Genomic DNA, 25125 nt, shown 5'->3' with positions numbered 1-25125 from the left:
CCAGCATCTGCATTTCTTCAAACAAATATCGCAAAGTGAATTTATTAATCTGGCCAAAGCAAGCAGGCCAGCCGGCTGTCCTTCTAACCCGTGTCCACCACAAATCTTTAAAAACATTCGTTTAACTACCTCAGCTGCCATACCAGTAAGAAGATTCCTCAATAATTCTTTAAATACAGGAATTTTTCCAGATGACCTAAAAGAAGCATACATATGCCCATTATTAAAGAAAACAAACCTGGACCCCACATGACCCAAACAACTACAGACCAATTACAAATGGACCTTTCCTGGACAAACTGATATAAAGAGGAGCATTTGGCCAGATGTCCCAATTCAGTGAAGATAACTCCATATTTCAGACTACTAAACAGGATTCTGCCCAGGAAGAGGCACAGAATCTGCCCTCATCGCCATCTGGGATGACCTTAAAAATGCACTACTTCTCTTGAACATCTCAGCTGCCTTTGACACAGTTGATCATGGAAATCTAATACAAAGACTACAAAGCCGGCATAGATGGGGCTGCTTCTGACTGGATCACATCCTACCTTCAAATCAGAACAAATGCCATCCATACTCTCCCCTTTCTCATCGAAACTGTAATTCACAAAAGCAGGGTCCCTCAAGGCTCTATCATCTCACCATTGCTTTTCTATATCTACAAGAAGTCATTCCCAGCAGTGATCAATGAATTCTAGCTCACATGCTATAACTATGCAGATGACACACAAATATTTCTTCAACTGGAAAGTCCCAAAGACATTGGAAACTCAAAAATCTTCTGTTGTCTCAGTGCCGTTGATCAGTGGATGACATGGAGCCATCTCAAATTGGATGCATCCAAAACTGAAATACCTGGCCCAACGATCTGGAACCACCTCCTAAAGAAAGTAATAAATTGTGGAATTACCATGGACACCATGTCATCATTGAATGCCCAAGTGGACAAACTTGCAAGATCGAGCTTCATTATTATAAAAACTCTGAGACACATCTTCCTCCCCACCTGGGATTTCCACACCAGGTCCACGCTCCTATCTTTCTTGTACTGTCTAAACTTGATTACGTCAAAGTCCTCTACCACAGATCATCTTTATCAACTATGAAAAGACTGCAACAGATTCAGAACTCTGCTGCCAGACTTCTCCTACATGTAAAGCCACAAGCCCATGTCTCCCCTGCCTTGAGGGCTCTACACTGGCTACCAGTTGCCAGATGATCCACCTTCAAGCTGCTTTGTATCAGCCACAAAGCAATACATTCCCCAATACCTTCGTACGGAAATGCCCCTTCTCCAATTCAGAAAGCTGATTAAAACTTATCTTTTCTAGTGTCGAGATAGTCTTCTGTTGCAAGCGCAGAGATACCCCTAGGGGTGATTCAGCGCTAAATAAAATCATAAAATAAATACATGGATAGATAGATTGACTTTATTTCGGATATTTTTCAATCCATAAAAGTACACAACAATAGACAATTCATATTAAAAACATCACATTGATTACAAAATCAATCTCAATAACATACAACACATAAGTTCCTTAAAAGAGTGCATAGACAAAAACAATACAAAAAAAAAAGGACATTAGTGCATTGGGCTTCCGATAATTCATAGTAATTTACAGTTACTCATCTAAACATTTTCTAAATCTCAAGGTCAGTTTTAAAAATTCTAGCACCTGGAGGACACTATCCGGGTGCAGCAGCTGTAGATACATAAAAGCAGGTCTGATTTGTTTAAAATTTAATTTCTTTAAAAGAGTAACAAGATATCGTCTACGGGGATATTCATAAAATGTACATAAAAACATAAAATGCAGCATATCCTGTGGAGACTTCCCGTCGCAGCCACAGGGAGCTGCAGGTTTCTTAAAAATATCCGACGTGGGTCTAATTAAAAGATGATGAAAGATGTTAAACCTATATCGGGTCAGCAAAAATTTCTCATGGGAGGTAAAGGAGCATGTTAGATACTTTTCCATGGAATCACAGGTACTCAACATGATATACTTTCTAACATTGGGTTTCAAATGCTCAACTTCATCTCATAGAGCAGTACAGTTCAAGGAAAAAGCTTTCTTAATTGCTGCAACATCACCCTTAACTATATCCCTCGTGTTATCAAACAGATTCAGGCGGCCAAGCTTCAAAAATTGGGACTTCAAATATTTAAGCCAAGGTACACACATGGCATGATCAAGTGATACAAGATCTTCCACTATCAGATGTGTTAAAGGAATTTCATCGCTTAACCATAATTTTACCCAGCATAACAGTGGTTTCATTCCAACAATGTCGGATAAATGCAGGCAACCAAGTTCTTCATGTACAATTAAATTCGAGGTGCTTCCTGGGACACATAACAGCCGCTTTAAAAAATTATTTTCAACTATTTGTAGTTGTTCGCCATTTATGTAGCCCCATATCTCGCTACCATATACTACAGTGGCTATGGATTTAGAGTTGTATAATTTCATCATAGCCACATTTGGCTTATTCCCCAATTTAGAGGCAATATTGAAGATGGAGGCATTGACTCTAGTCATTTCCCCCTTTTTCTTGGCCAAATGTGGGGCCCAACTGAGCTTCGTATCAAATAAGACACCCAGGTATGAAAATGTCTGGGTGATGGGGATCAGAACATCGTTCAGTTTAAAATTGAACTTCTTTTTTGGTTGGCGGCCAACATGCATTATATAAGATTTCGAGTTGTTGACCATAAGGTCCCTATCAGACATAAAATTATTAAAAGCATTCAAAAGTGCCTGAAGACCTAATTCTGTTCGGGAAATTAAAACCGCATCGTCGGCATATAAAAGTAAAGGAATACCCCTCGCACCAGCTCTAGGACAATCTGATTTTACCTCTTGTAGATCAGCCTCTAGATCATTGATATAAAAATTAAAAAGAAAAGGGGCCAGGATACACCCCTGACGTACTCCTTTATTGATACTAAAACTTTCTGTAGTTTCCCCGGTCGATGAAAACCTCACATTAGCTCTTGTGTCATTATGCAGATCCGCTAGGAACTCCACAATCCCCTTATCAATACCTTTATCCATCATGGTCTGCCACAGCCTCCCTCTGTTGACACAGTCGAAGGCTGAGGACAGATCCATGAAGGCAAGGTGAATTGTTCCTTTTTGTACAACAGTATATTTATTCAATATGAGAAACAGGTTGAGACATTGAGTTATAGTAGAGCGCCCCTCACAGAATCCATATTGAGAGGTCGACATGATGTTATTTTCATTCGTCCAGCTTGTTAGGCATTGAAGTAGAACTCTCCCCATGATCTTCACCATCGAATCGATTAGGGATATTGGTCGATAGCAAAAAGCACTTCCCCTGTCTCCCTTCTTAAAGACAGGAACTATTGTTGACAGACCCCATGTTCCCGGACAGCCCAATATGGCCGCAGCATTAAAAACAGCAACCAGAATGGGAGCCCAGAAATCTGGATCAGATTTATAAAGATCCGGTGGTATTCCGTCAGGGCCTGGCGCTTTGTTAGCAGTAAGACCCATTATAGCGGCCACGACCTCACTTTTATTAAAAATAATAGCAGTGCTGTCCCTATCAGAGGGGGCAGTAACCATGGTTCCATCGGCCTCAGAATAGTACAGACTTTTAAAGTGACTCTCCCATTCCTCTTTGGTTATACAACAAACAAGTCCATCTCCAGGGTCCTCAGTCAGAAAAGGTTTCTTTACCAGGGCCCAAAATTTGGTGCTGCTATTCAGGGTGGAGGGATCAAGCAGTTCCTCCCAGGCCTCTTTCCTCAAAAACTCCTTACGGGCAACAGTAATAGCCTTATATTCCTTTCTACAGAGTTTTACAACCTCCCTGTTCCTCGGGGATGCTGACAAAGCGACCCTCAGATTACGTGCAGCTAGAGTGCAGTCATGACTGAACCATCTCGGACCTATATTAGGCCGAGTTTTATTAGGGACCGATAGAAACGCTGAGACCTTCTCCGAAATATTTTGATAAGCCTCTAGAACCAGCCTAGGTTCACCCCCTCCATTCGTACAGACTTTAATATCCTCTGCACACCCTGCAGAGATATTCTTGTAGAGGACATCCGCAGACACCATAGACCATTTTAACCGCCTCTTCCCATCTGTTGTACCCAATCTACCTTCCTTAATGATCTTATTACCTTTTTTTAACCAAGGCCATTTTAGACAGATTATAAGAGGGTTATGGTCACTAAATTCACTAAAAACAATGCAAAAAGAATCCACAAAAGTTTGCATCGTCCGCGAAACAAGTATATGGTCTATAAAGGTACCCCTTCCATGCCCCTTAAAAGTAGGGGTATCAAAGCGAAATAGCGGGTCTTTTAATGACATAGCCAAAGAGAGGTCATATTCATTCAAAAGGTCATTACACATTTCCCCTTCCTTTGTATGCTCCATATGGAGACAGTCTGCACGATCACACAACATTTCTGGTAAACACTTGTGCAATGGGTCTATACAAGGATGCAAATTAAAATCCCCCATAATCATGAGGTTATGGCCCACAATTTCCATAAAATTAGAGACAAAGGAATTTAAAAAATAAATATGATTCCTGCCTACACTATCATAAACAGCATTATAAAAATTCACCAGGCCTACAAGGACATTACCTCCAGTTAGAATTAGGCCCATTACACCTGTATGGTGTACTCCAATTCTTCGAACTTCACAGGGTATTAATATAGATACAAAAATTACAAGACCCCCCTTGGGCCTACCCCGCACAGATGGCAAGGCTGGCACAAAGAAGGCCTTATACCCTTCTAGGAAGAGATTGCAGCCCAATTCCCAAGTCTCTTGTAGACAAATAATCGAAAATTGCTTAATGTAAGTCACCCAATTTACATCAGACATTTTGGCGGCAAGACCCGCAATGTTCCAAGAGACAGCAAGACATCTTGGCATTTTGCCTACCTGGTTTTCTGGGTTTATAGATTCACCTGTAGCCCTAGCATCCTGAGCTGCAGGTGCCCCCCGTCAATCGCACAGCTCAAGACCGGATAACACTTCAAACCTATTCTGTGTGTTTAGGTTCGACCCATATTGATAGTGACCTGCACTGACGCTCCTCTTAAACGTACCAGTGGGTCCACCTACACCACAGAAATTAGTAATATTATGAAGAGGTTGAGTCCCTTGCACAGGAGTATAAGGTTCGAGCCCCCGCCTGGTTAAACTCTGTTGCGGTGGTGGTTTGCACAAATGTGCATAAAAGTAACCCAAGGGGCGTACACAGATACTGTTCGTATTATATACCAGTGCAGAAGCTCTCAGAAGTACAGTTGCTACATGCTGGGGGTGTTTGAAGTTTACAATTATACAGTCCCCAGACCCAGACTTTTTGGACGGCCCCACCCAATTTACACGCCGTACTGTCAATATCTGGTCAAAATATGAAATCGGAAAACCGCAGTTTTTGTTAAGCCAAGACACTGTCTTGTTTTTCAGAGAGATAGGAGATTCATCATAAGGAGATGCAGGATGGGTACCACAAGGGGGCACATTAGTCAGTACTGCCACAAACGGAGCACAATCTGGTGGTAAATTAAGATAGCGGTTGTGCCTCACGGATCTAGGAGCTGTACTGCTATGGGGGTTTATAGATAATTGTTGCTGCGAAACAGTTTCCACAGGAATATCCGGTTGAATAGATATTACAGATCCTGGGGCAACTGCATCAACAGAATCCCCCCCTCCCCTTGTTTTGTATATCATTAAGTTCAGCAATATCTCTCCTTTTCTCACCAGAGTGTACAATTCCACTAGGTAAGGCAATCTCCTGAGATAATAACAGACCACCCAGCCTTGTCACTTCCTTGGCCAGATTGTCAATCTTAATGGTTAATGGTTTAATGAGCTCCTCCATTTTTACTATAAAAGAAGCTTCCAAGTTTTTTATAAGTGAGGCAATCAGATCAGAATTTAGATTTACTCCATTACCATAACCATTACCATTACCATTAGTGGCCGTGAATACAAAAGGGGTTGTTGTAGCAGGACTGATAATTGACTTACCAACCTTCTTTTTTGGCTTAGAATTATTATGTTTCCCATTCTCCCTTTGAGACCGTGTTCTACATGATCTCAGATGCCTGATTTCAGGTTGGGTCTCATTCAACACACCAATGTCTGAACTTAACAACACCCGGGAGTCAGAATGAACCTCCACCTCTACTGAAATGGGGACTGGAGGGTCAGTAGGGATGACATCGCTCGTGTTGATTTCACAGTCTTGGGGCTGACTAATAGGAAAAGTTTCTGATAGTGTATCTTCTATCACAGTGCCTTTCCCCAGAGATACACGTCTATCATTATTAATCTGTGTTACTTTCCTGACCAGGAAATTATCTAGGGTAGCTGGACCCACCATCACTTTATCGGTTTTTGATTTAAGCATTATGTCCAATAATAAGGTTGAACTTCCACCCAGGTACCCTAAAATCTACGCACTCACTAACAGGTCAACGAAAACATAATCATACAATATATAAAGTGTCTTACATGCTCACAGCACATTAGGGGTCCGATAAACACAATGTAAAGTACCTGGCCCAGTCCAGTCTCTTCAGGCCTCTGAGGGCCACAGAGGGCCCGCCCTTTGCCCGGGCTTAGCCCGGCGCGTCCCGCGAAGCGGGCCTCTGGGAGCTTTGTATCCGCCTCCTGGCGCTTGTGCCGCGTCAGAGCCTTGCGCCGCCGCTGGTGCTGCCGGGAGTTGTGGTCCCGGGGCGGCGACGCGGGAGATGGTGCTCACTGGTGCGGCGAGGGCTGCCCCGGACTCTTGGCGGTGGCGGCGGAAGAAATGGCATGGCGTGGCGTGAGTCAGGTAAGTTTTAGCTGCTTGGCTGCTTCCCCCCCGCTCCGCCGGCCTCTGGGAGCTTTGTATCCGCCTCCTGGCGCTTGCGCCGCGTCAGAGCCACGCGCCGCCGCTGGTGCTGCCGGGAGTTGTGGTCCCGGGGCGGCGACGCGGGAGATGGTGCTCACTGGTGCGGCGAGGGCTGCCCCGGACTCTTAGCGGTGGCGGCGGAAGAAATGGCGTGGCGTGGCGTGAGTCAGGTAAGTTTTAGCTGCTTGGCTGCTTCCCCTCCGCTCCGCCGGCCTCTGGGAGCTTTGTATCCGCCTCCTGGCGCTACATTGAAGAGGACCGCTTTGCATCAGGAATAAAATCACCAAATACATTCAACAAAAGTACCTCCGTTCAAGATTGGAGCCTCACCTCAAAACCCTACCATACAAGAAAAATAAAGATAGGTGGTGCACCTTTCTCTGTTCATGCAGCCAAACTATGGAATTTATAACCCCCTAACCTAAGATCCACGGATAACTAGATTATCTTCAACAGACTGCTCTAGAGTTGTCTCTTTCCTACATAACCCCCACACTTAATCAATGAATTAGTATTTATAAAGCACAGCAAATCGCCCATGAGGGTCTCAAGGCACTGGGGTTGCTAGCTGTTTTGTGGACAGAGAAGTGAAAAAATGAGACTAAAGCATTCAGAAAAACTGGTGGGAAAGGAAGGAGAAAGCAGTAAAAAACAAGGCAAAAGCAGGAAAAGCACTCAGAAAAACAGGGGTGAAAGAATGAAAAAGGAGAAAAGTACAAAAAAAGGCAAAAGCAGGAGAAAGTACTCAGAAAAATGGAGAGGAAGCAGAGTGGTGCAGCAGCATAGGAGGCCTGGGCCTGCTCAATGGGGTCGCACATTAAGGGCTCCCATTAAGTAGGTCCTGGGAGGAGAGGGGGCGCTGCAAGGTGGTAGGTGGGGCTAGGCGAGAAAACAGGAAGGAGTGGCAGACGAGGGAAAAAGCAAGGAAAAGCAGTTAAAAATTATGCAAAATGAGAAAACTCTAAATAAAAAACAGGGGAGAGGAAGGAGAAAGCAGTAAAAAAAAAAACAAGGCAAAACCGGGACAAAGCACTCAGAAAAGGGGGAAAGGAAGGGCTGATCACTGAAACACAAGGCAAAAGCAGGAGAAAGCACTCAAAAAAAAATGTGGGCGAGGAAGGAGAAAGCCTAAAAACGAGGCAAAAGCAATCAGAAAAACTGGAAAGGTAGACGAAAGCAGTAAAAAAAAAGAGGCAAAAGCAGGATAAACATGCAGAAAAAAGGGGGGGAAAGGAAGGAGAAAGCAGTACAAAATGAGGCAAAAGCAGGAAAAGCACTCCAATAACGGGGCAAAAGAAGAAAGCAGTAAAAATAAAAAAACTAGGCAAAAGCAGGTAAAGCACTCCGAAAAATGGGGGGAAAGGACAGAGAAAGCAGTAAGAACAGCGGGGAGGAAGCAGGGCAGTACAGCAGCATGAGAGAGCTATGCCTGTGGCCTGCTCAATAGGGTTGTACTGTCGTTTCCATGAAGTAGGTCCTGGGAGGAGGAAGGAGTGCTGCGAGGAGGTGGGCGGGTCTAAGGCGGAAAACCGGCAGCAGGCTGGAGCGGCAAATGATGGAAAAATCAACTTAAAATGCGCCACAGGGCTTGCTTGCACACGTCACCTCTGGCCCCGCCCCCTCCACTTACCACTGTGCAAAGACGCCCTGTGGCACGTTTTAAGTTGGGTGATTAAGTCCCCTTCAATCCTGAGGGACCCTAGGTCCAACTACCGCACCACGTACCTCCAGTAAGCACCACAGAGCTGCGTTGCAGAGAGGTGGTCCAAGGTCATGCCCCATTTTACACCTCTCTGCAATGCAAGTCTGTGGCACTTAGTGGACATACCTGGTGGGTTAGTTGGCCCCCAGGGACCCTCCGGATTCAAGGGGACTTAATTCTCCAACTTAAAACACGCCACAGGGCGCGTTTGTGCACTTGTGACATCAGGCCACGCCCCTCCGTGCACCACTGCGCAAACGCACCCCCTGGTGCGTTGTAAATTGGGGGATCAAGTCCCCTTGATTCCTGAGGGTCCCTGGGGGCCAACTAGCCCACCACTTAACTCATGCAAGCGCCACAGAGCTACGTTGCAGAGTGGTGTAAAAAGGGGCATGGCCTGGGCCAGCCCTCTGCAACGCAGCGCAGTGGTGCTTACTGGAGGTAAGTGGTGAGCTAGTTGGCCCCCAGGGACCCTCCGTATTTTTATTTTTTTTATTTTTATTTTTTTATTATTTTTTATTTTACTTTCCAGATCGCACATTTATATTCATTAATACATATTTCCCCCGAAAGAGGTATCATACACAACATTGAGACTTATCCAACAAATTTAAATTTAAACAATCATATCATAGTTTAACTTAATCAAGAGAAAAAACAAACAAACAAAACCCCCTCAGTCTTCTACTCTCTACCCTATCCCATCCCTCCACCGTGCTAATGGCTTCCATATTCTTAAGCCTAGAGCTCTCCCGGTTCTTCCCTTCCTAGCATATATAGGTTTTTCTAAATTAAATGTGGAGATTAAATTCGCCAGCCATGTTTGCATGGGGGGGGGGGGGGGTGTTATCTAACCATGCCCTAGCTAGAGTTAATCTATACACCGCCATAGACATAAATAAAAATTCTTTGTCTAACTCGGTATTTCCAATTCCCAATAAAATCGACAAGGGGTTTAGAGATACCTGTAACCCTAATGCCTGGGCAAAAAAACTCTCAATATCCCTGATTAGCGTGTATAGTTGAGGGCAGGTAGCAAACATGTGAATAATATCTGCATCTGTTGAGCTACAGCGAGGGCAGGTAGTCCCACTAGTACCACCCCATTTAGCAATTCTGTCTGGAGTATGGTATAATGAAAATAATGTTTTATAATGCTGCGATTGCAGGGAGGCCGAGCACAGCATAGTACCTCCCAGGTCCAGCGACTCCTGGAAATCATCTATTCCTCCTTGAAGTTTCTCCACCCACTTATATTTATGTTTATCTAGATCATCCACTTTAGTTTTAAGTAGAATAGCATACGCTGATCTAATCGTATGTTCCCCGCCAGAAATTAAAATCTCAAGAAAGTCATTGGTTTGGTACCCTGCTGAGCCGCCCTGCTTTTTACCCAAAAAACTCCTAATCTGCAAATACTTGAAGTCCCTATTGCTTAAATCAAATGCGCTTACAAGCGTGCTAAACTGTACTATTCCCCTTAAATCTCTTAAATCCCCAAGTTGCTTAATTCCCTTTTGGTCCCATAAAGCCATGACTGAATCCGAAAAAATTTCAAAGGGAAAGGATCTATTATTATACAGTCTGACATATCTGTGATATCTTCCCAGCCCCATTTTTTTCAAAAAAGCATTCCATACTTTAATAGCCGCATCTAAAGTTTTGAATTGTTTTCTTCTGAGACAACCAAAATCGGTATGTTCTAGTAGACGATTTTCTGTCTCCTGACCCAATAAAATTGCATAGACCTCCGTCGATGAAGAGTTAACTTTCTGTAGAATCCCCCCTCCTCCAATTAAACCCTGCATGTATTGCAGGGCAGATGCCAAATAATATAATCTAAAATCGGGAGCTCCCCATCCTCCTCTTTCTCTAGGTAAAGACATGAATCTATAAGCTCTGCGTGTTTTTCCGTGTGCCCATATGAACCTATTAAGTATACCCTCCAACATGTTGAACCATTTAGATTAAAAAAATAAAGGAATTGCTCTAAATAAGTAGAGAAATTTTGGCAAGATTGTCATTTTCACCACATTAGTGACTCCGACTAGAGAGAGATGTAAATTATTCACTCTATCTAAGTCTAATTTTACTTTAGCCATGACAGGGGTCATATTTGCCTCGACGATAGCATCGATGTTAGCTGCAATTACAATACCCAGATACGTGGCTGAAATAACCACCCTAGGGTCAGTGCACACGGTGTATTTATTCTTGACTATCATGGTCTTTGATTTATTTAAGCTATAACCTGACAAGTGCCCAAACTTGGTGGCTTCTCGTTCCACCTCCATTATAGCCATAACAGGGTCGGGTGTTAGTATAGCCACGTCATCAGCATATGCTAGAATTTTAACTGTTCTGCCATTCATGACCATTGGAGGGATTCCACCATTTCTCTCCAGGTGTCGTAATAGTGGTTCGAGAAATAACGCAAAAAGAAGTGGGGACGAGGGACAACCCTGTCTTGTCCCCCTACAGATTTTAACTACATCTGAATACCCTCTCTTCACTCTAACTCTGGCTGTGGGTCCTTTATATAAAGCTTGTATAGCTGTTATGTAGCCTTCCCCTATACCACACCATCTCAGGACTGCCCAGAGGTATTCCCAGGCGACCCTATCGAAGGCTTTTCCTGCATCTAAAAACAATGCTGCAATAGGGTCGCCCAGGGTTCCTGCGGCATCAAACATTGTAATAACTGTCCTCACATGTTGGGTGGTTCCCTTGCCTGGGATAAAACAGTGTTGCTCTATGTTCAGCGCAAGCCTTGTTGCGAGAATTTTAGAGTAGATTTTAACGTCAGAGTTCATGAGGGTGATCGGTCTATATGAGGCAGGGAATATAGGGAATTTCCCTTTTTTTGGGATAACCACAATATCCGCCCCCCCCCCCCCCCAAGACTCTGGAGGGGTTGCTCCTTGTTGCGTATAAAGCATTATATGAAACATCTCGACGAGCAGGATGTCCTGAAAAATTTTATAAAATTCCACTGGGTTTGATCCGGCCCAGCAGCTTTCCCCGAGGGGAGACTTTCCAGTGCCCCTCTAATCTCTTCTAACTGAAAAGGGGCGTCTAATATCACTCTATCCTCTGACAAAAGAGCAGAGGCAGAGATGTCAGTAAGATATCTTTCTATATCGGTTGGGTCCCTTATGTCTTCTAAAGAGTACAAGTCGGTATAGAACTTGTGAAAAACGTCTCTGATAAAATCTGAGTCAGTACCCAAATTTCCCTGAGGGTCTTGTATCTCCTTAATGTCAGCCTTTGCTGCGCGTTGTCTAGTTCTAACAGCCAAAATGTGCCCGACTCTCTCGCTTAGCTCGTAAGTATCCTGTTTATGTACAAGATATTTTTCAGCAGCTTTTGCGATAATGCCCTCCGTAGCATCCCCTTTAAGAGTGACCAATCTGAGTATATAAGGGTCGAGTGGTATTCCCTGCGTTATGGCTATAGCTAGATTTTCTTCTGCTGCATATAGCTTGAGCCTTATATCTTCCAAATGTCTTTTTTCCCTTTTCCGCCTTGCCATTACAAAACTCATCGTTTCCCCCCGAACCCTGGCCTTAAAGCAATCCCAAACTGAGCCAGGGGACGCCGTATCTCTATTATCTTCCCAATAATTTGTTATCCAGTTCTTCATATGTTTCTGGTATGCCTCATCTTTTAATAAGCTACGCTCAAAAGTCCACTGGGTTTTTATAATATTTATCTGAGTGGTCTTTAGGGTTAAAACAAGCAAATTAAGAAATAATCCAATCTGACCAATACTTTATGTGGTGAGGAATAAAATGTACTACCATCTATAAAGGGATGGTACTTCATCCATGGATCCCCTAAAGAGTTGTGCTGAGTCATGGCAGCAAGAGCTCTATGTGATTTTTTCTTTCTCCCTAAGTACCTCCCACTAGGTTCTATAAAGGAGCTTCTCGGGTCATGGATATTGAAATCCCCACAACATACAATAGGTTCTGGCCACTGTGGCATTTCCATATCCATATACTGCCAAACATCCGGGTCATCTTCAGTAGATCCATATATAGTAACTAATGTGAACCGTGTCCCTTTGAAACATAGATCGACCATGACCCATCTTCCCCATTGATCCTCCTTTTTCCTATAGACCACAAGATCCCTAAATCTTCCTAATATTGCTACCCCCCTGGTTCTAGTGTTTTGTTTACTTGCTGCAATTACATCGAATCCCAGTTGTTCCAGCAGATATAACTGCGATGCTTCAATATGCGTCTCCTGAAGACATACTAGATCTAACTGTAAGAATCTCAACAGCCCTGCTACCTTCGCTCTTTTCCTATAATCATTGAGCCCACATACGTTAATTGAGGCGATTTTACAGGGCATTGAGAGGTATCAAAAGATTCTTACTCCGAGTCGGCCAAACAGTGGGAATATAACAGTCTACTTTCTTCTGGAATAGTCTACACCATCTAACTTGTACATACCATGTCCTCCACAAACCGAAAGATAATGAAATAATGTGCTTTATCCTATTCTGAAAGTACCAAAATTTTAACCCTTGTGATAAGGCCCCCCACCCCCTGCCCCTTCCCCCCCTCCCCCCCTCCCCACTCCCCCCCTGTACAGGCAAATGGGTCCGCAGGACCTATATGTGGCCGGTCTGGGCTGTGACAGTCTCGCCCCTCTCCCATCCCATATCTCCTTACGGACCCTGTTTTTTCAACTCATCTATATACTGCTGGGCTTTGATCTCTGAAAAAAAAATCATAACTCTACCTCTAGTAACCACTTTTAGTTTGGCGGGGAACAATAAATAGGCTTCTGACCCCCAACCCCTGAAATGTTGAGATCAACTGCCTCAGCCTCCACCTCCGTTCAACAGTCACATGGCAGAAATCAGGCCTGGCAAAAAAGGAAACACCATCAAACGATCTTTTAGAATCCGGTCTAGCCTTCTCAATTATTTCCTGTCTTAACAGATAATTTCCTAAATATACTAGGATGGCTCGTGGGAAAGCTGTATTCCCTCCACCGCCACCTTCAGCCCCCTGCTTTTTTTTAAGAGTGAAGGGAAATCTGTGCGCTCTCTGAACTTCTCTGTCCCACTGCCACTGAGACTCCGGGAATGCACCCTTAAGTAAGTTAATCACATAGCGTCTTGTGTCCAGCCCTTCCACACCCTCGGGCTCACCCAAAATTCTGATATTATTTCGCCTTTGGCGATTTTCAATATCCTCCATTTTCCACTGGAAGTCCTCTGCCATCTTCTCATGCGCTGTTTTAAAGTTCTGCCAGTTAATGTGATCGTCTTCGAGCTTGCTGGTACGCTCTTCTACTTCGGTGAGTCTTCCCACCAAGTCCTCATATAATTTGTTTGTCTTTCTTAATGAGGATTGTATCTTTTTGGCATCCTGTCTTGCTTTCCGACTCACGGTTCTAGCCTCTGTTTGCATCTGTTTCAGTGTACTAAACAGAGTGTCGAGAGAAGCGGACTGTTTCAGTGGCCCAATAATGTCTTCAGCCTGGTACACCTGGGAGGTGCCCGAGTAATCCCAAAGCAACCCCCTTTCGGTGTCTCCCATTCCGCTAGTTTGTAAATTATTTAACTTTGCTTTCGCTGTCTCTTTCGCAGGGTCGAATCTTTCCCTGTACCTATATCCTCTTCAGAGGAATTGGTGTCAGAGAGTGATACTTCGTCGTCGTCATCGTCATCTTGATCCTCTGAGGGCTCCTCACTTATCTGTGCAGAATCCGAGTCTTCGTTAAGAGAAAAATATTTCTCTCCTTCACCTGAGCCCACCTCAGCTTTTTCAGTTGCCGCCTCTCTAGGATCTTGTAGTTTCTGTTTGATTATCTCGTTTTTTCCCCCCAAGCTAGCAGAACTTCCCCAAGTAGTGAGGGTCTTGTTGGAGGGGGTTTGGGAGTTTTTGGGGTTTTTGGAAGCAAGTATTTCTGCTTCAAGTACCATAATGGCACCCAACATATCAGTGTCCTCATCCTTACTCCCCCTATCCCCCCCATTCCCCCTCTCACCAGGTGTTGTCAGTCCAGGCTCAATGCAAGGAGGATCTGCAGGAAAGTCCAGGTCGATCTGCAAAGCCTCATTCTCGCGTTCTCCCCCGAACTGCTGCTCCTGCTGGAGTTGTTGCTGTTGCTTAGCAGCAGAAGCGTCTGCAACTGACGTGTCTCCCGCGTCCTCGAGGACGCTCCCTGGATCGCTGGATCCGACTCTGTTGCGGCCGGTTTCGCTTGGCGTTCGATTGCCTGCTGGTCCGTGATGAACGGAGAACGCTTCTGTCAAGGTGGGTTGCCTAAGAGAGGTCTCTCTATATTTAGATTTAATTTTCGTTTTGTCCGTCTTTTCCGTGCTTGCGGCATATTTCAAAGGTGGCTTATTCCTAGCCTCGCCTGTATGACAACCCGCTTCAGTAATTCCAATGATGTCAGTTTTTTCCCCTCTTTGTGTCTCCGTCGTCTTTTTATTAGACTGCAGCACCGCCTTTCGAATAGCCCCTTGTTCCTTTGCTCCAGCATCCAGGGTGGCTGCTTCGGTTTGATCCTTTAAGGAATAGCTACAGATTTCTGTTTGTTCCTTCGTCTTCATCTTTTCTTTCGTTTCTTTCAATTTATCAATTTTAGGGGGCCGGGGCGGCATTCTGGTTCGCTGTATATATCGTGCCTTTATACAGTCCACGGCCCTGGTGAATCTTCCCCAGCTTTCTTTCAGCCAGTCTAGTTCTGCCAATATGTAATATTTGATCCCCGTGATGAGTATCGGCATCAGTAGATGAGTTTTAGAATCCAGTTGCTCCAACCATGTTAAAGCCGAAAGGAGGATAGTAGAGAACCCGGTAACTTCATCTGAGATGGGAGAGAGATCCTGGCGACTGCTTAGCACAGCTCCCTCGTGGCCATCTTGCCTCGGCCGCCAGCTTCCACTCCGGTATTGAAGAGGAATTAATTCCCCAACTAAAAACGCACCACAGGGTGTGTTTGCACACATGTCACCTCAGGCCCGCCCCCTCCATTGCAGAGTTTGCAATGACAGGGCGGGAGCCACAAGGCTCCCGCCCTGTCATTGGAAACAGCAATGTCCCGGGGCTCGGCACCCCGGGACACTGCAGGAGCTGGCCCTGGGGGGTGGCGGTCCCCACGGCCATCCTTGCTCCAGGTTCCTTGCTCCAGGAGGGGGGCCGCGCGGCCCCCCTCCCACTCAATGCAAAGCCCCGGTGGGTGGTGGGCCCTGGGTCTCGGGGGGCAGTGTGCCCCCCGCTTTACAATTAATGAAAGCCCCGGGGGATGGCGGTTCCCGGGGCTTGGGGGGCCTTTGAGGCCCCTACACATTTAAAAATTTGCCCCGGGGGGGGGGGGCTGCCTATTTCATCAAGTCCTGGGAAGGGGGGGATTGGGGCCCCCCCACACTTTTTTTTTCAACTGCCCCCGGGACCTGGCCCATCTGGGGGCTTTATTAACACGAAGCGCTTCCTTTTTTTTTTTTTTAATCGGGCGTTTAAAAAATAAAAAACTTTTTTTTTTGCCCTGGCGGTCCTTCTGGGAACCCCTGAGCAGGCCTAGGGGGTCATGGTGTTTCTACCCTGCCCCCTTTTCCTCTTTTGCGCATTTGTTTTTCTGTTTTCTTGTGCCTCGGTAGAACCAGATGGCTGCCAACACTTCCTGGTTTGGAGTGTTGACAGCCAATTAGCATGAAGCTTGTGATCGGGAGGGTGCGCGGATCCTCCACGGTCATAGATATCACTATCTTTATTTCTTAATTTCTCAAAAACTACTGAACAGATTTACACCATTTTTTAAAAGGTCGCTTTCTGAGCCAAGCAGTACATTTTTGCCAAATTTGGTGTAATTCCGTTCAGCAGTTTTTGCTATAACCGTGTCTAAACTTTCCTATGGGAAATTGATTTTTTTAACGCTATTTTTTGTTTTTCTCAAGAACTACTGAACGGATTTACATCATTTTAAAAAAAGGTCTCTTTCTGAGCCAAGGGCTACCTTTTTGCAAAATTTGGTGTCATTCCGTTCAGCAGTTCGGGCTGTAGTCTGTCCCAAAATTTCCGATGGGAAATAACATCGAGAAAACGCATTTTGGTACTCCCCTTTTTTCTCGGCCCCCGCTTGACAAATCACCCCGAAACTTTAAGGATAGGAGCTGACCGGAGCGCCCCACCAGTTTTGAAAATTTTGCGGAGATTCGTCATCCGCCGCCAAAGTTATTGGGAAAAGAATGTTACGATTTTCCTAAGTCCTAACTATGACTACCTACTACACTATATATATATATATATATATATATATATATATATATATATATATATATATATATATATATATATATATATATATATATATATATATATTATACTATGCTTGACATTTTTATAGGTCACTGCATAGTTGTCGTATGCGTTCTATGATTAGATGTTTATTGGTCTCGGTTTTATTTATCTAGTACTATATGTAAATATCATATCTACAAGTGCTTTACTATTGAAATATTAAGTAAAAGATCAAATTAAAAATAGAATATAGTTATACAAAATACACAAATCCACTTCAAGTACAGCAACACTTGAACGTCTGAGTTTATACAATGCTACATTAAATCTCAATATATTATCTTCCTTAAACATGTATACCCTTTCTATTTAGTTATGTATCCATATATCTATGGACCCACCAGTATACACACAGTAGCTCTATTCTTGTTGTTTGAATTATGTAAGGATTTATGAAGTAATGTGAATAGCTGTACCATGGATTATGTTATCACTGATGTCATCAGTGATATAATTTCAGATCCCATCAGTGATGGTATTAGTAATGTCATTTAACATGTGATTTATTATGTAATATGTGAGATCATAAGCCGTGTATGACAGGAGCACAAGTTATACTTATTTTACTAAATCATAAGTGGCTAATTTAATTTGTTTTAAATGTCCTTATCTCATTTCAAAAGCTTACTTTAGCGTCACTTTCACCTTGGTCTTTTTTTAAAGTAAATTTCAAGTTTTCTTTTAATGAAAGCTAAGATCTTATTAACATACCTAGATATCGGATCACTTTAATCTTGGCTTTTTCATTGAAAAAACACACACACACTTTCTCTCTCTTCTTGGACAGAGTGGCTGTTACTTTCCAAAGGTGCTCAGCTTAAGCCATTTGGTGCTGTCAGTGTAGCGAACCAATAATTTTCCCAAAACACCTCTTGCAAAGGAAATAGCACACTCAGATACGTTTTTTACTTATATTGTGGCTAGTAAAGGCAGTAACATATTTTGAACACGAGCTTGTATGCGCAAACACTGGAAATATTCACAGTAAATATTACACCAAACGCTTAAGCTGTTTGCACACGTACGTAACCTTTAGGTTGACACTGTTTAAAATGGTGCTGTTTTTCATCCCTGCTTTTTTCGATTCAGTGGTTAGAAGACTTTTTGATGACTTGTAGACACTCAGTTCTTGTATTACGTCTTTTAACAGCTTTTGGAATTAGCTGAAAACTACAGCCCAGAAGTGTCCGAATATAAGGTACATCTTTCAATCACTATTGTATTTTGTGTACTGTGGTTGTCGCCATCCTTTGATAACTTTTCAAAGCTCACAGATGTTACGCTCCATTGAAAAGTATATTTGATTATTCCATTTAGTGGTTAGAAAATTATTTTGACGATGTATTTTGTTTAGATTTTCTGTTTTCTTTATGACATTGGTTTCTTTCAGCTGAAATGTTGTGTAAATTCATAATTACGTTTGACACACAAAAAATTGTGTATTTGTTAAGCTAATTTGTGTCCCATCTTGTTCCCATCCTAAGCTTTAAGGAACCCAAGCCATATGGCAGGTGCACCAGAAATTCTGTTTTAAATCTTTGCATTTTAATTAGTGGAAAGGATCCCAATGCACTGATTTCTTTCTCTGTTCAGTAATTGTTTGTGATGTGTACTTGAATAGTTTGGCAGCTTTGAGTAGATCATTTGTGAGAGTCACATTTGCGTTGTGTAGAAGATCCCACATCTTGTAAGACCATCAATAAGTAGCTGATTATTACCAATTTATTTTCAGTAGTTTAATTAGCACAGACCTTACCCAGTTGCTTGTTCTAGAGCACATTGAAGCACAAGCACAAAAAGAATGCAGGCCATATAGAGAAAATTACTTCGGTTAATGCAGGTGGGCATATTTTCTCACTTTGGGACTCGTAAGCGGTCAGCAAGAGAGGAGTAGGAAATTGAACAGGAGCAGTTTCTCTTTCCAACAATGTAAAAGTCTTGTGGTGGGTGGTGGTGTGGAGTTCTAGTGGAAGTGTGTGTGTTTGACTGCATTAATGCAGATATAGGTTACAACCTTGTTGTTTTGTTCTTGGAGAGTGTGATTTGTAGCTTTGGGGCATGAATGTTGCATGAGAGATGGGTCTCACCCACCTTCAGAGCATGTAGTTCAGTTAAGCCTGCTCTTTGGTCAGTGTAATTACATGTAATGCATTGAAGTTTGAAGTGTGATTTATTGTGTAGGTTACTTTGTTTGGTTGACATGCTGGATGTTATACACTTCGAAATCTAATTTAAAAAAATTATCGATGCATAAAAAACAAAGGGGCTGATTACAATGGCGGAAGGCGCGCCACCGCCAGCCGTGCTGTGGCGGGCCTTCCGCCATCGGACCACGATTTTACCCCCGCCAAATTAGGATGGCGGGAGGAATCCTACTGTGACGGTGGCGGGCGCAAAGACCGCCTGCCACGGATCCGCCACAGGCAATTGTTCCAAATGCCTGGCGGTGCAGACAGCAGCCGTAAAATGGTGGCGTTGCCTAGCAGGCATCGTCTGCCAAATTACAATGCTGCATCCCCGCCAGATGGTGTATGGTGGTGGAACTGCCATTCACAGGCTGGCAGGGATTGTATTGGGGTGGGGGGTGCACACTGAGGAGTACCCGTGGCACCCCCCTACATGTCCCTGCACAGCGTGGTGCCTGCCACGTAGTGCAGGGAAATGTAAACAGTGCACCTTTAACATTGCGGCGGGTGCTGCAGCTAGCAGCACCCACTGCACTGTAAAAGATGGTAGATGCGACTGCCACGTTGGCATCGTAATACCACCGGTGGGACTGCCACCTTGTAGGCGGGCGGTCCCACTCCCCGACATGATGGCGGATGGACTGAAGTCCATCCGCCATCGTAATCACCCCCCAAATTCTGCTTACTACCAAATTTGCATTCATGTGATTAGTACTGGCCAGAATGAGTCTTGTCGGCAGACTTATCAGGTCCGCGAGCTCACACCAGTGGGTGATCTTGTTACAGAAATGAGGCACGGTTGAGAGGAAGTTGAGAAAGATTACGTCTGAACCCACAGAGGTAGAAGCTAAACTCCACACAGGGGCCGAACTTTAAACCTGCATGAGTTTCCATCCTATTGCTTCCCATCATGATTAATGTGAATGCTGTATGGAATTCTCTCGATTAAATACATGTGATCAGGGGCTCTTCATTTTTTAATTAAATGGTGGTGTTAGTATTAACTCTTGTACACTAAAAGGTCGAATATTGTGTTTGATATATTTTAGTTTACAGTGTCCAATTGAACTGACTTGATTTGGGGCAGGTGCTATATGTTCTGTTGTTCATAATATAGAAAATCGATAACTTTATCATGGAAAAAAATAAGGCACCCAGTATTTTAATGAAGGGCTCCATTATGCCATCCATTCCTACTAAAAGGGAGGAAGGCCACCACTATGCCCCCAGCCAGAGCTATGTTAGTGGTGTGTCTACTGCAATGACAAAAGAACTGTGGTTACCCCAGTGAGCACATTGTGCAGGCAGTGGGCCTCATTCTTCTAATGATGTCTTTAATTTGCCCAAAACGACTACCATGATACAAGGGCTTGTAATTCCAGGTGTTGTCCTCTTCATGCCAATGTTCCTCCTTTTATATTGGAGGAGATGCCTACAGTAAGACACTATTATGCCAGGGATGTACCCCATCATACTTGGGATGGCTCTTGTATGTATGTATGTATGTATGTAGGTATGTCTTGATGTTGGTGTTGTGTACTAGAAGCTGTAGGTGAAAATCAAAAATACATCAATGAAGGATACACACACTCACTCCTGCAAATAGTCACGTACACCAACGTCTATTCACATATATGTGCATACATTTACACTCACTTTTACCTCCCATTCACACAAATGTACTCATTTGGCCATGGTGCTCTGCTCTGCATCTTCCTCTCAATCTCCTCTGTGTTGCTCCCAGATCACTAGCTGTATCTGGCCCAGGCGGCAATATTGCACTGGCATCCTGAGGCCTAATCCCTTGCAAACCTTGCACTCGTACATTTGGGTATCATTGACAGCATAGGACTTACAATTTATATGGACTTTTGCCATATAACTTTTAGTAATCGGTATGTTCCTTGATGTCACACCATCGTGGGGTCTCTATTTTCTGAGATGTTTCAACTGCAGTTATAAGGGCCTAGAGTCAGACCTTTCCACCATGACAAATGATATAGTGTTGTATGAATTGCAGGTTGCTGGTTTCCTTCGTCTTTGTTGACTGTGTAGTTTCTATCTCCCATTTGGAAGTAGCCCACTTCATCAAGTCAGCTAACCAGGCAGTTATTTGGGGTGATTGGACGATGTCTAATTCTCTAATTACTATTGAGTAGCTTTTATTTTTTTATAGTTGGTGAACTATTTCAACCCTGAAGAGAGGAGTTTAAATATTTTGAATAGAATGCATCCTGGCATACTGTAGTCATGTTTTTGAGCTCTGTCAGTGAAGATCTTTGTTTGCGAGATAGACCTGGAAGGCTCACTAGCATATTAAAGCTCTTGATCGAGTGAAGATAATGGTACTTCAGACACGTTATGGCTAACATGGTAATGTTTTCAGTATAGCAAGAAGGCTACAGCAGAAATTGATGCTCAGGCTATTGTTGAGACTGTTTATTCGCTTTCAGAGTTGTACTCAATTTCTTGGGAACTGCGTATTAGACGTATATATGTAAATCTTTGCCCTATTCTAAGGATTTATAAAACTATATATATTTTCGTCTTTATTGACTGTTATATGTGTGGTCTAAATTGTAATGTCTATTCTGTAACATTCTTATGTTTTTCATTCCAAGGAAGGAAAAATAATAAACTACAGTCCAGTAACCCAAGATTTGGATCTTGAGTTATCTTCAGCTTCAGGAGGCAAGTACGATTAGATGTGACAGTTTCTCAATGGTAGAATAGTCTTCTAAAGTTGCAGTCCCCGATTTCAGAAATTTCAAATGAATGTTGCATTTTTGGTTAGATTTTAGGCCTGTTGGACTTGACTCTACATAACATTTACGTAATACTGTATGGGACCTGGTATAACTAAATAAATTAAATTGTCAAATTAATTTGTCACTGAAGTTATATGCAGGATTGATCAATAAAGGCAAATCATAGGCTACATTTGTAAATGTTTTCTGCAGAATTAGTCCCTCCAGTGCCCATGACGAGATAGTCTCGTCATGGAGCGCGGTTGCGCTGTGCCCATGACGAGACTATCTCGTCATGAACCCCGCCCGCTAATGCAACGCCCGGCACAGGGCGGGGAAAGGGCGGGGCACTGAAGAGGTTAAAGTGTGGGTACCAACATCTAGCAGTCTCTTTCCTACTACATCTCCACCCAGCATTATCTGTGATTTTCTCCACGCTTGTGAGAAATCCATCTCAAATCGTGGTCCTCCAAAGTTAAAAATGGGAAAAATCGCAGCTAACCATGGCTTGTGAATACATAGAACTGTGTAGGCAACTGTATTGCTTTACCTGCCAACTGCTTTATCAGGAGTGAAGTGTCCTGTGAAGGCATGAACTGAGGACTGGGTACATCAAGCTCTCTAATATAATTTGTTAAATTGTGGTATCCTTTCACTATCAACCCTAGTTTTCAGTATTGTTAAATTAGTTAAAAACACACAATATTTGGGTGAAAAATTAACTGGGTGTTAGACCTTTCAGCCTTTGGGGGATCTTCCCACAAACATTTTGCCTTACTCTTTCATTTTTGCTGATCTTGTTTTTATTGGCCTTGTGACTCTATTTGCCACTGCTAACCAGTGCTAAAGAGTTTGCTCTCTGCTCTGAACATGGTGACATTAGCTTCTACCCAATAGGCACATTTAATTTACTTGCAAGTCTCTAGTAAAGTAGTACTAAATGTACCCAAGGCCTGTAAATTAAATGCTACTGGTTGGTCTGAAGCACTGATTGTGCCACCCACTTAGGTGGCTTTTTAAACATTTCATGTCTCAGGCCTGCCATTGCAGCATGTAGGTGCAGTTTTAAATTGCCATTTGAACCTGGAAAAATAAACCTTTTTTCACGCTTAAGCATTCCTTGTTAAAACATTTAAGTGACCCCCCCTGGGTAGGCCCTAAGCAGCCCTTAGGAAAGCTCAGTATATTTAAAAAGTTGGACATGTATTTTCAACTTTTACATGCTCGGGTATTGAAAAACTCTTACATTAATTTTTCTCTACTCCAAGGCCTGCCTCTCCCATTGGATACGATTGGGTTAACTTATTACAATTAATAAGTGATAACTTTCAATTGAGAGCAGGCAGGAATGCAGAGTTTGGTGTCTAAAGAATTGTAATTTAAAACCCTCTTTATGGTAAAGTCAGTTTTTAAGTCCCAATTCTGAAAATGCCACTTTTTTAGAATTTTGGCATTTTCTTGTCCCAAACATTTGGTGTCGGCAGCCTGTAACATGGGTCACATGACTGTCTGTAGCTGGCAGTTGTTCTTTGTGTATTGCTCCCAGACAGTGAGACAATTGGCAATAGGTGTTTGCAAGATGGACCATCTCTGACTTGATGATGGGGAGGAGATGTCACCTACCACACTTGCACATCCCGGAGGCTCTGCCTTAGCACACACACAAAGGGTTTAACACTAGTCTTTTGTGACCCTAGACAAGCTGGGGCCAGGGCATGGAGGCAGCAAATTTCAGATACACCTTGCAGTGGAACCCTCCAGAACATTTTCCTACTTCAAAGTGAGTACCAGGTATAAATATTGGACCCTCAGAGCCAGCTCTTCAGTACACCTCTGAACTTGTGGAGGACTCAAATGGACCGCTGTGCTGCTCTGTAAGAAGGACTGCTACTCTTTTGCCTTGCTGCTTGAGTGAAAGGATTGGACCTGCAATTTGATCCCAGAACCACCAGAGTGACTCCAAGGGCTAGTTGGATGCCCTGCTGATTAGAGCCACTGGGACAGAAAAATCTCCAACCATCTTGGACTCTACTTGCCATGAGTCTTGCTCTCCCAGTGATGCCACCCCAGTCTTTGAAGTGGCCTGAAGTGCTCTGCTAGCGGAACCGACACAGCACAACGTATCTCCTTGCAGCTGCTTCAGAACCGCCGCAGTGCGATGCATCCCCAACTCCAGACCTTGCATCGAAACCCACTTTCTCCTCAAAATCGCTGATGCGCGATGCATACTCGACACAGGCTTTTGCATCGCAAGCTCCTCATCAATGCCATTCCAGACAGCAACGCAGGATTCTGGATTGCAGCCCCATAGTTTCTTCGTAACTTCTGGTGCGCAATGCGTGTTCGACGCAGGACTTTGCATCACAAGCTGTTCATTGACCGCGTCCTCTCTGATGATGCAAGACTCTGCATTGCAGCCCTACAGCATCCTTGGAACCGCCATTACGCTACGCATCGTTGACGTGGAATCTCGCAATGCTCTACAGACCAGGATTTAAGGTACTTTGTTCAGCCGGCTTAACTTGGTCCCTGTGTCTGACTCGCACACCACAGTGGTTGGTCTGAACTTGTGACTTTGTCTCGGTCCAGTGCTACCAGGTAAACCTAGTTGATCCTTTGTGCTTCTAGGCACTATTTTCACTTAAATGTTTTAAAATGCTTATCTCTGCTTCTACTGAGCAGATTTGTGTTTTATTATAAAATACTTTATTAAAATGTACTCTTTTTCTAAATTTGTGTGGTATTTTTCTCGGGTTGTATTTTCACTTTATTTCTGTTTGAAGTGCTGCATAAATACTTTACGCATTGTCTCCAAGTTAAGCCTGACTGCTTTTGTGCTAAGCCTACCAGATTGTTAAGCACTGGTTAATTTAGGGTTTGTGTGTGTATGTGTCACCTTGACAGATTGGGGTTGGTGCTGGAGTAGAGTTTCACCCCCGTCAACCAGTAACCCAATTTGCAACACAGGGTACATGGAAGTTTTTGTTGCATTTTTGAACTGATATTGGTTCCCATTCAGTGCACAACATATGGTCAAGTGAGCTTGACCACAACAGAAACAATATTTAGCATCCTTTGTTCTGTTCACAGGAAAGAAGATTGGGCTCACATGAGCCAACATAATGCAAAAAATATGTTCAACTGCTTGTTAGGTCCATAATCGTTAGACCGCTATAAACAAGTTTTGTTACTTTTCTTTTAAAAAGAACCTAATTGAAAAGGGAAAAACTTTCAAAGTGTAATCACAC

The 25125-nt window shown here is 43.4% G+C and overlaps 1 protein-coding gene across 3 annotated transcripts in view; it reads left to right on the top strand.

The window, feature by feature from the left end:
* COIL (coilin) overlaps window positions 1-25125 on the top strand; it is a 135696-nt gene that overhangs the window by 50274 nt on the left and 60297 nt on the right. For 2 of the 3 annotated variants that reach the window (XM_085617185.1, XM_085617184.1), the window contains exons 4-5: window positions 18095-18142; window positions 21752-21821. In XM_085617185.1, coding sequence (XP_085473311.1) covers window positions 18095-18142; window positions 21752-21821 — 118 coding nt within the window. The remainder of the gene's footprint in view (window positions 1-18094; window positions 18143-21751; window positions 21822-25125) is intronic. The other variant, XR_014966561.1, reaches the window with a different exon arrangement.

Source organism: Triturus cristatus, chromosome 7 (genome assembly GCF_964204655.1).
Source record: "Triturus cristatus chromosome 7, aTriCri1.1, whole genome shotgun sequence".
NCBI lineage: Eukaryota > Metazoa > Chordata > Amphibia > Caudata > Salamandridae > Triturus > Triturus cristatus.
Note: the sequence above shows the minus strand (reverse complement) of the source record. Positions and strands in the feature narration are given on the sequence as shown.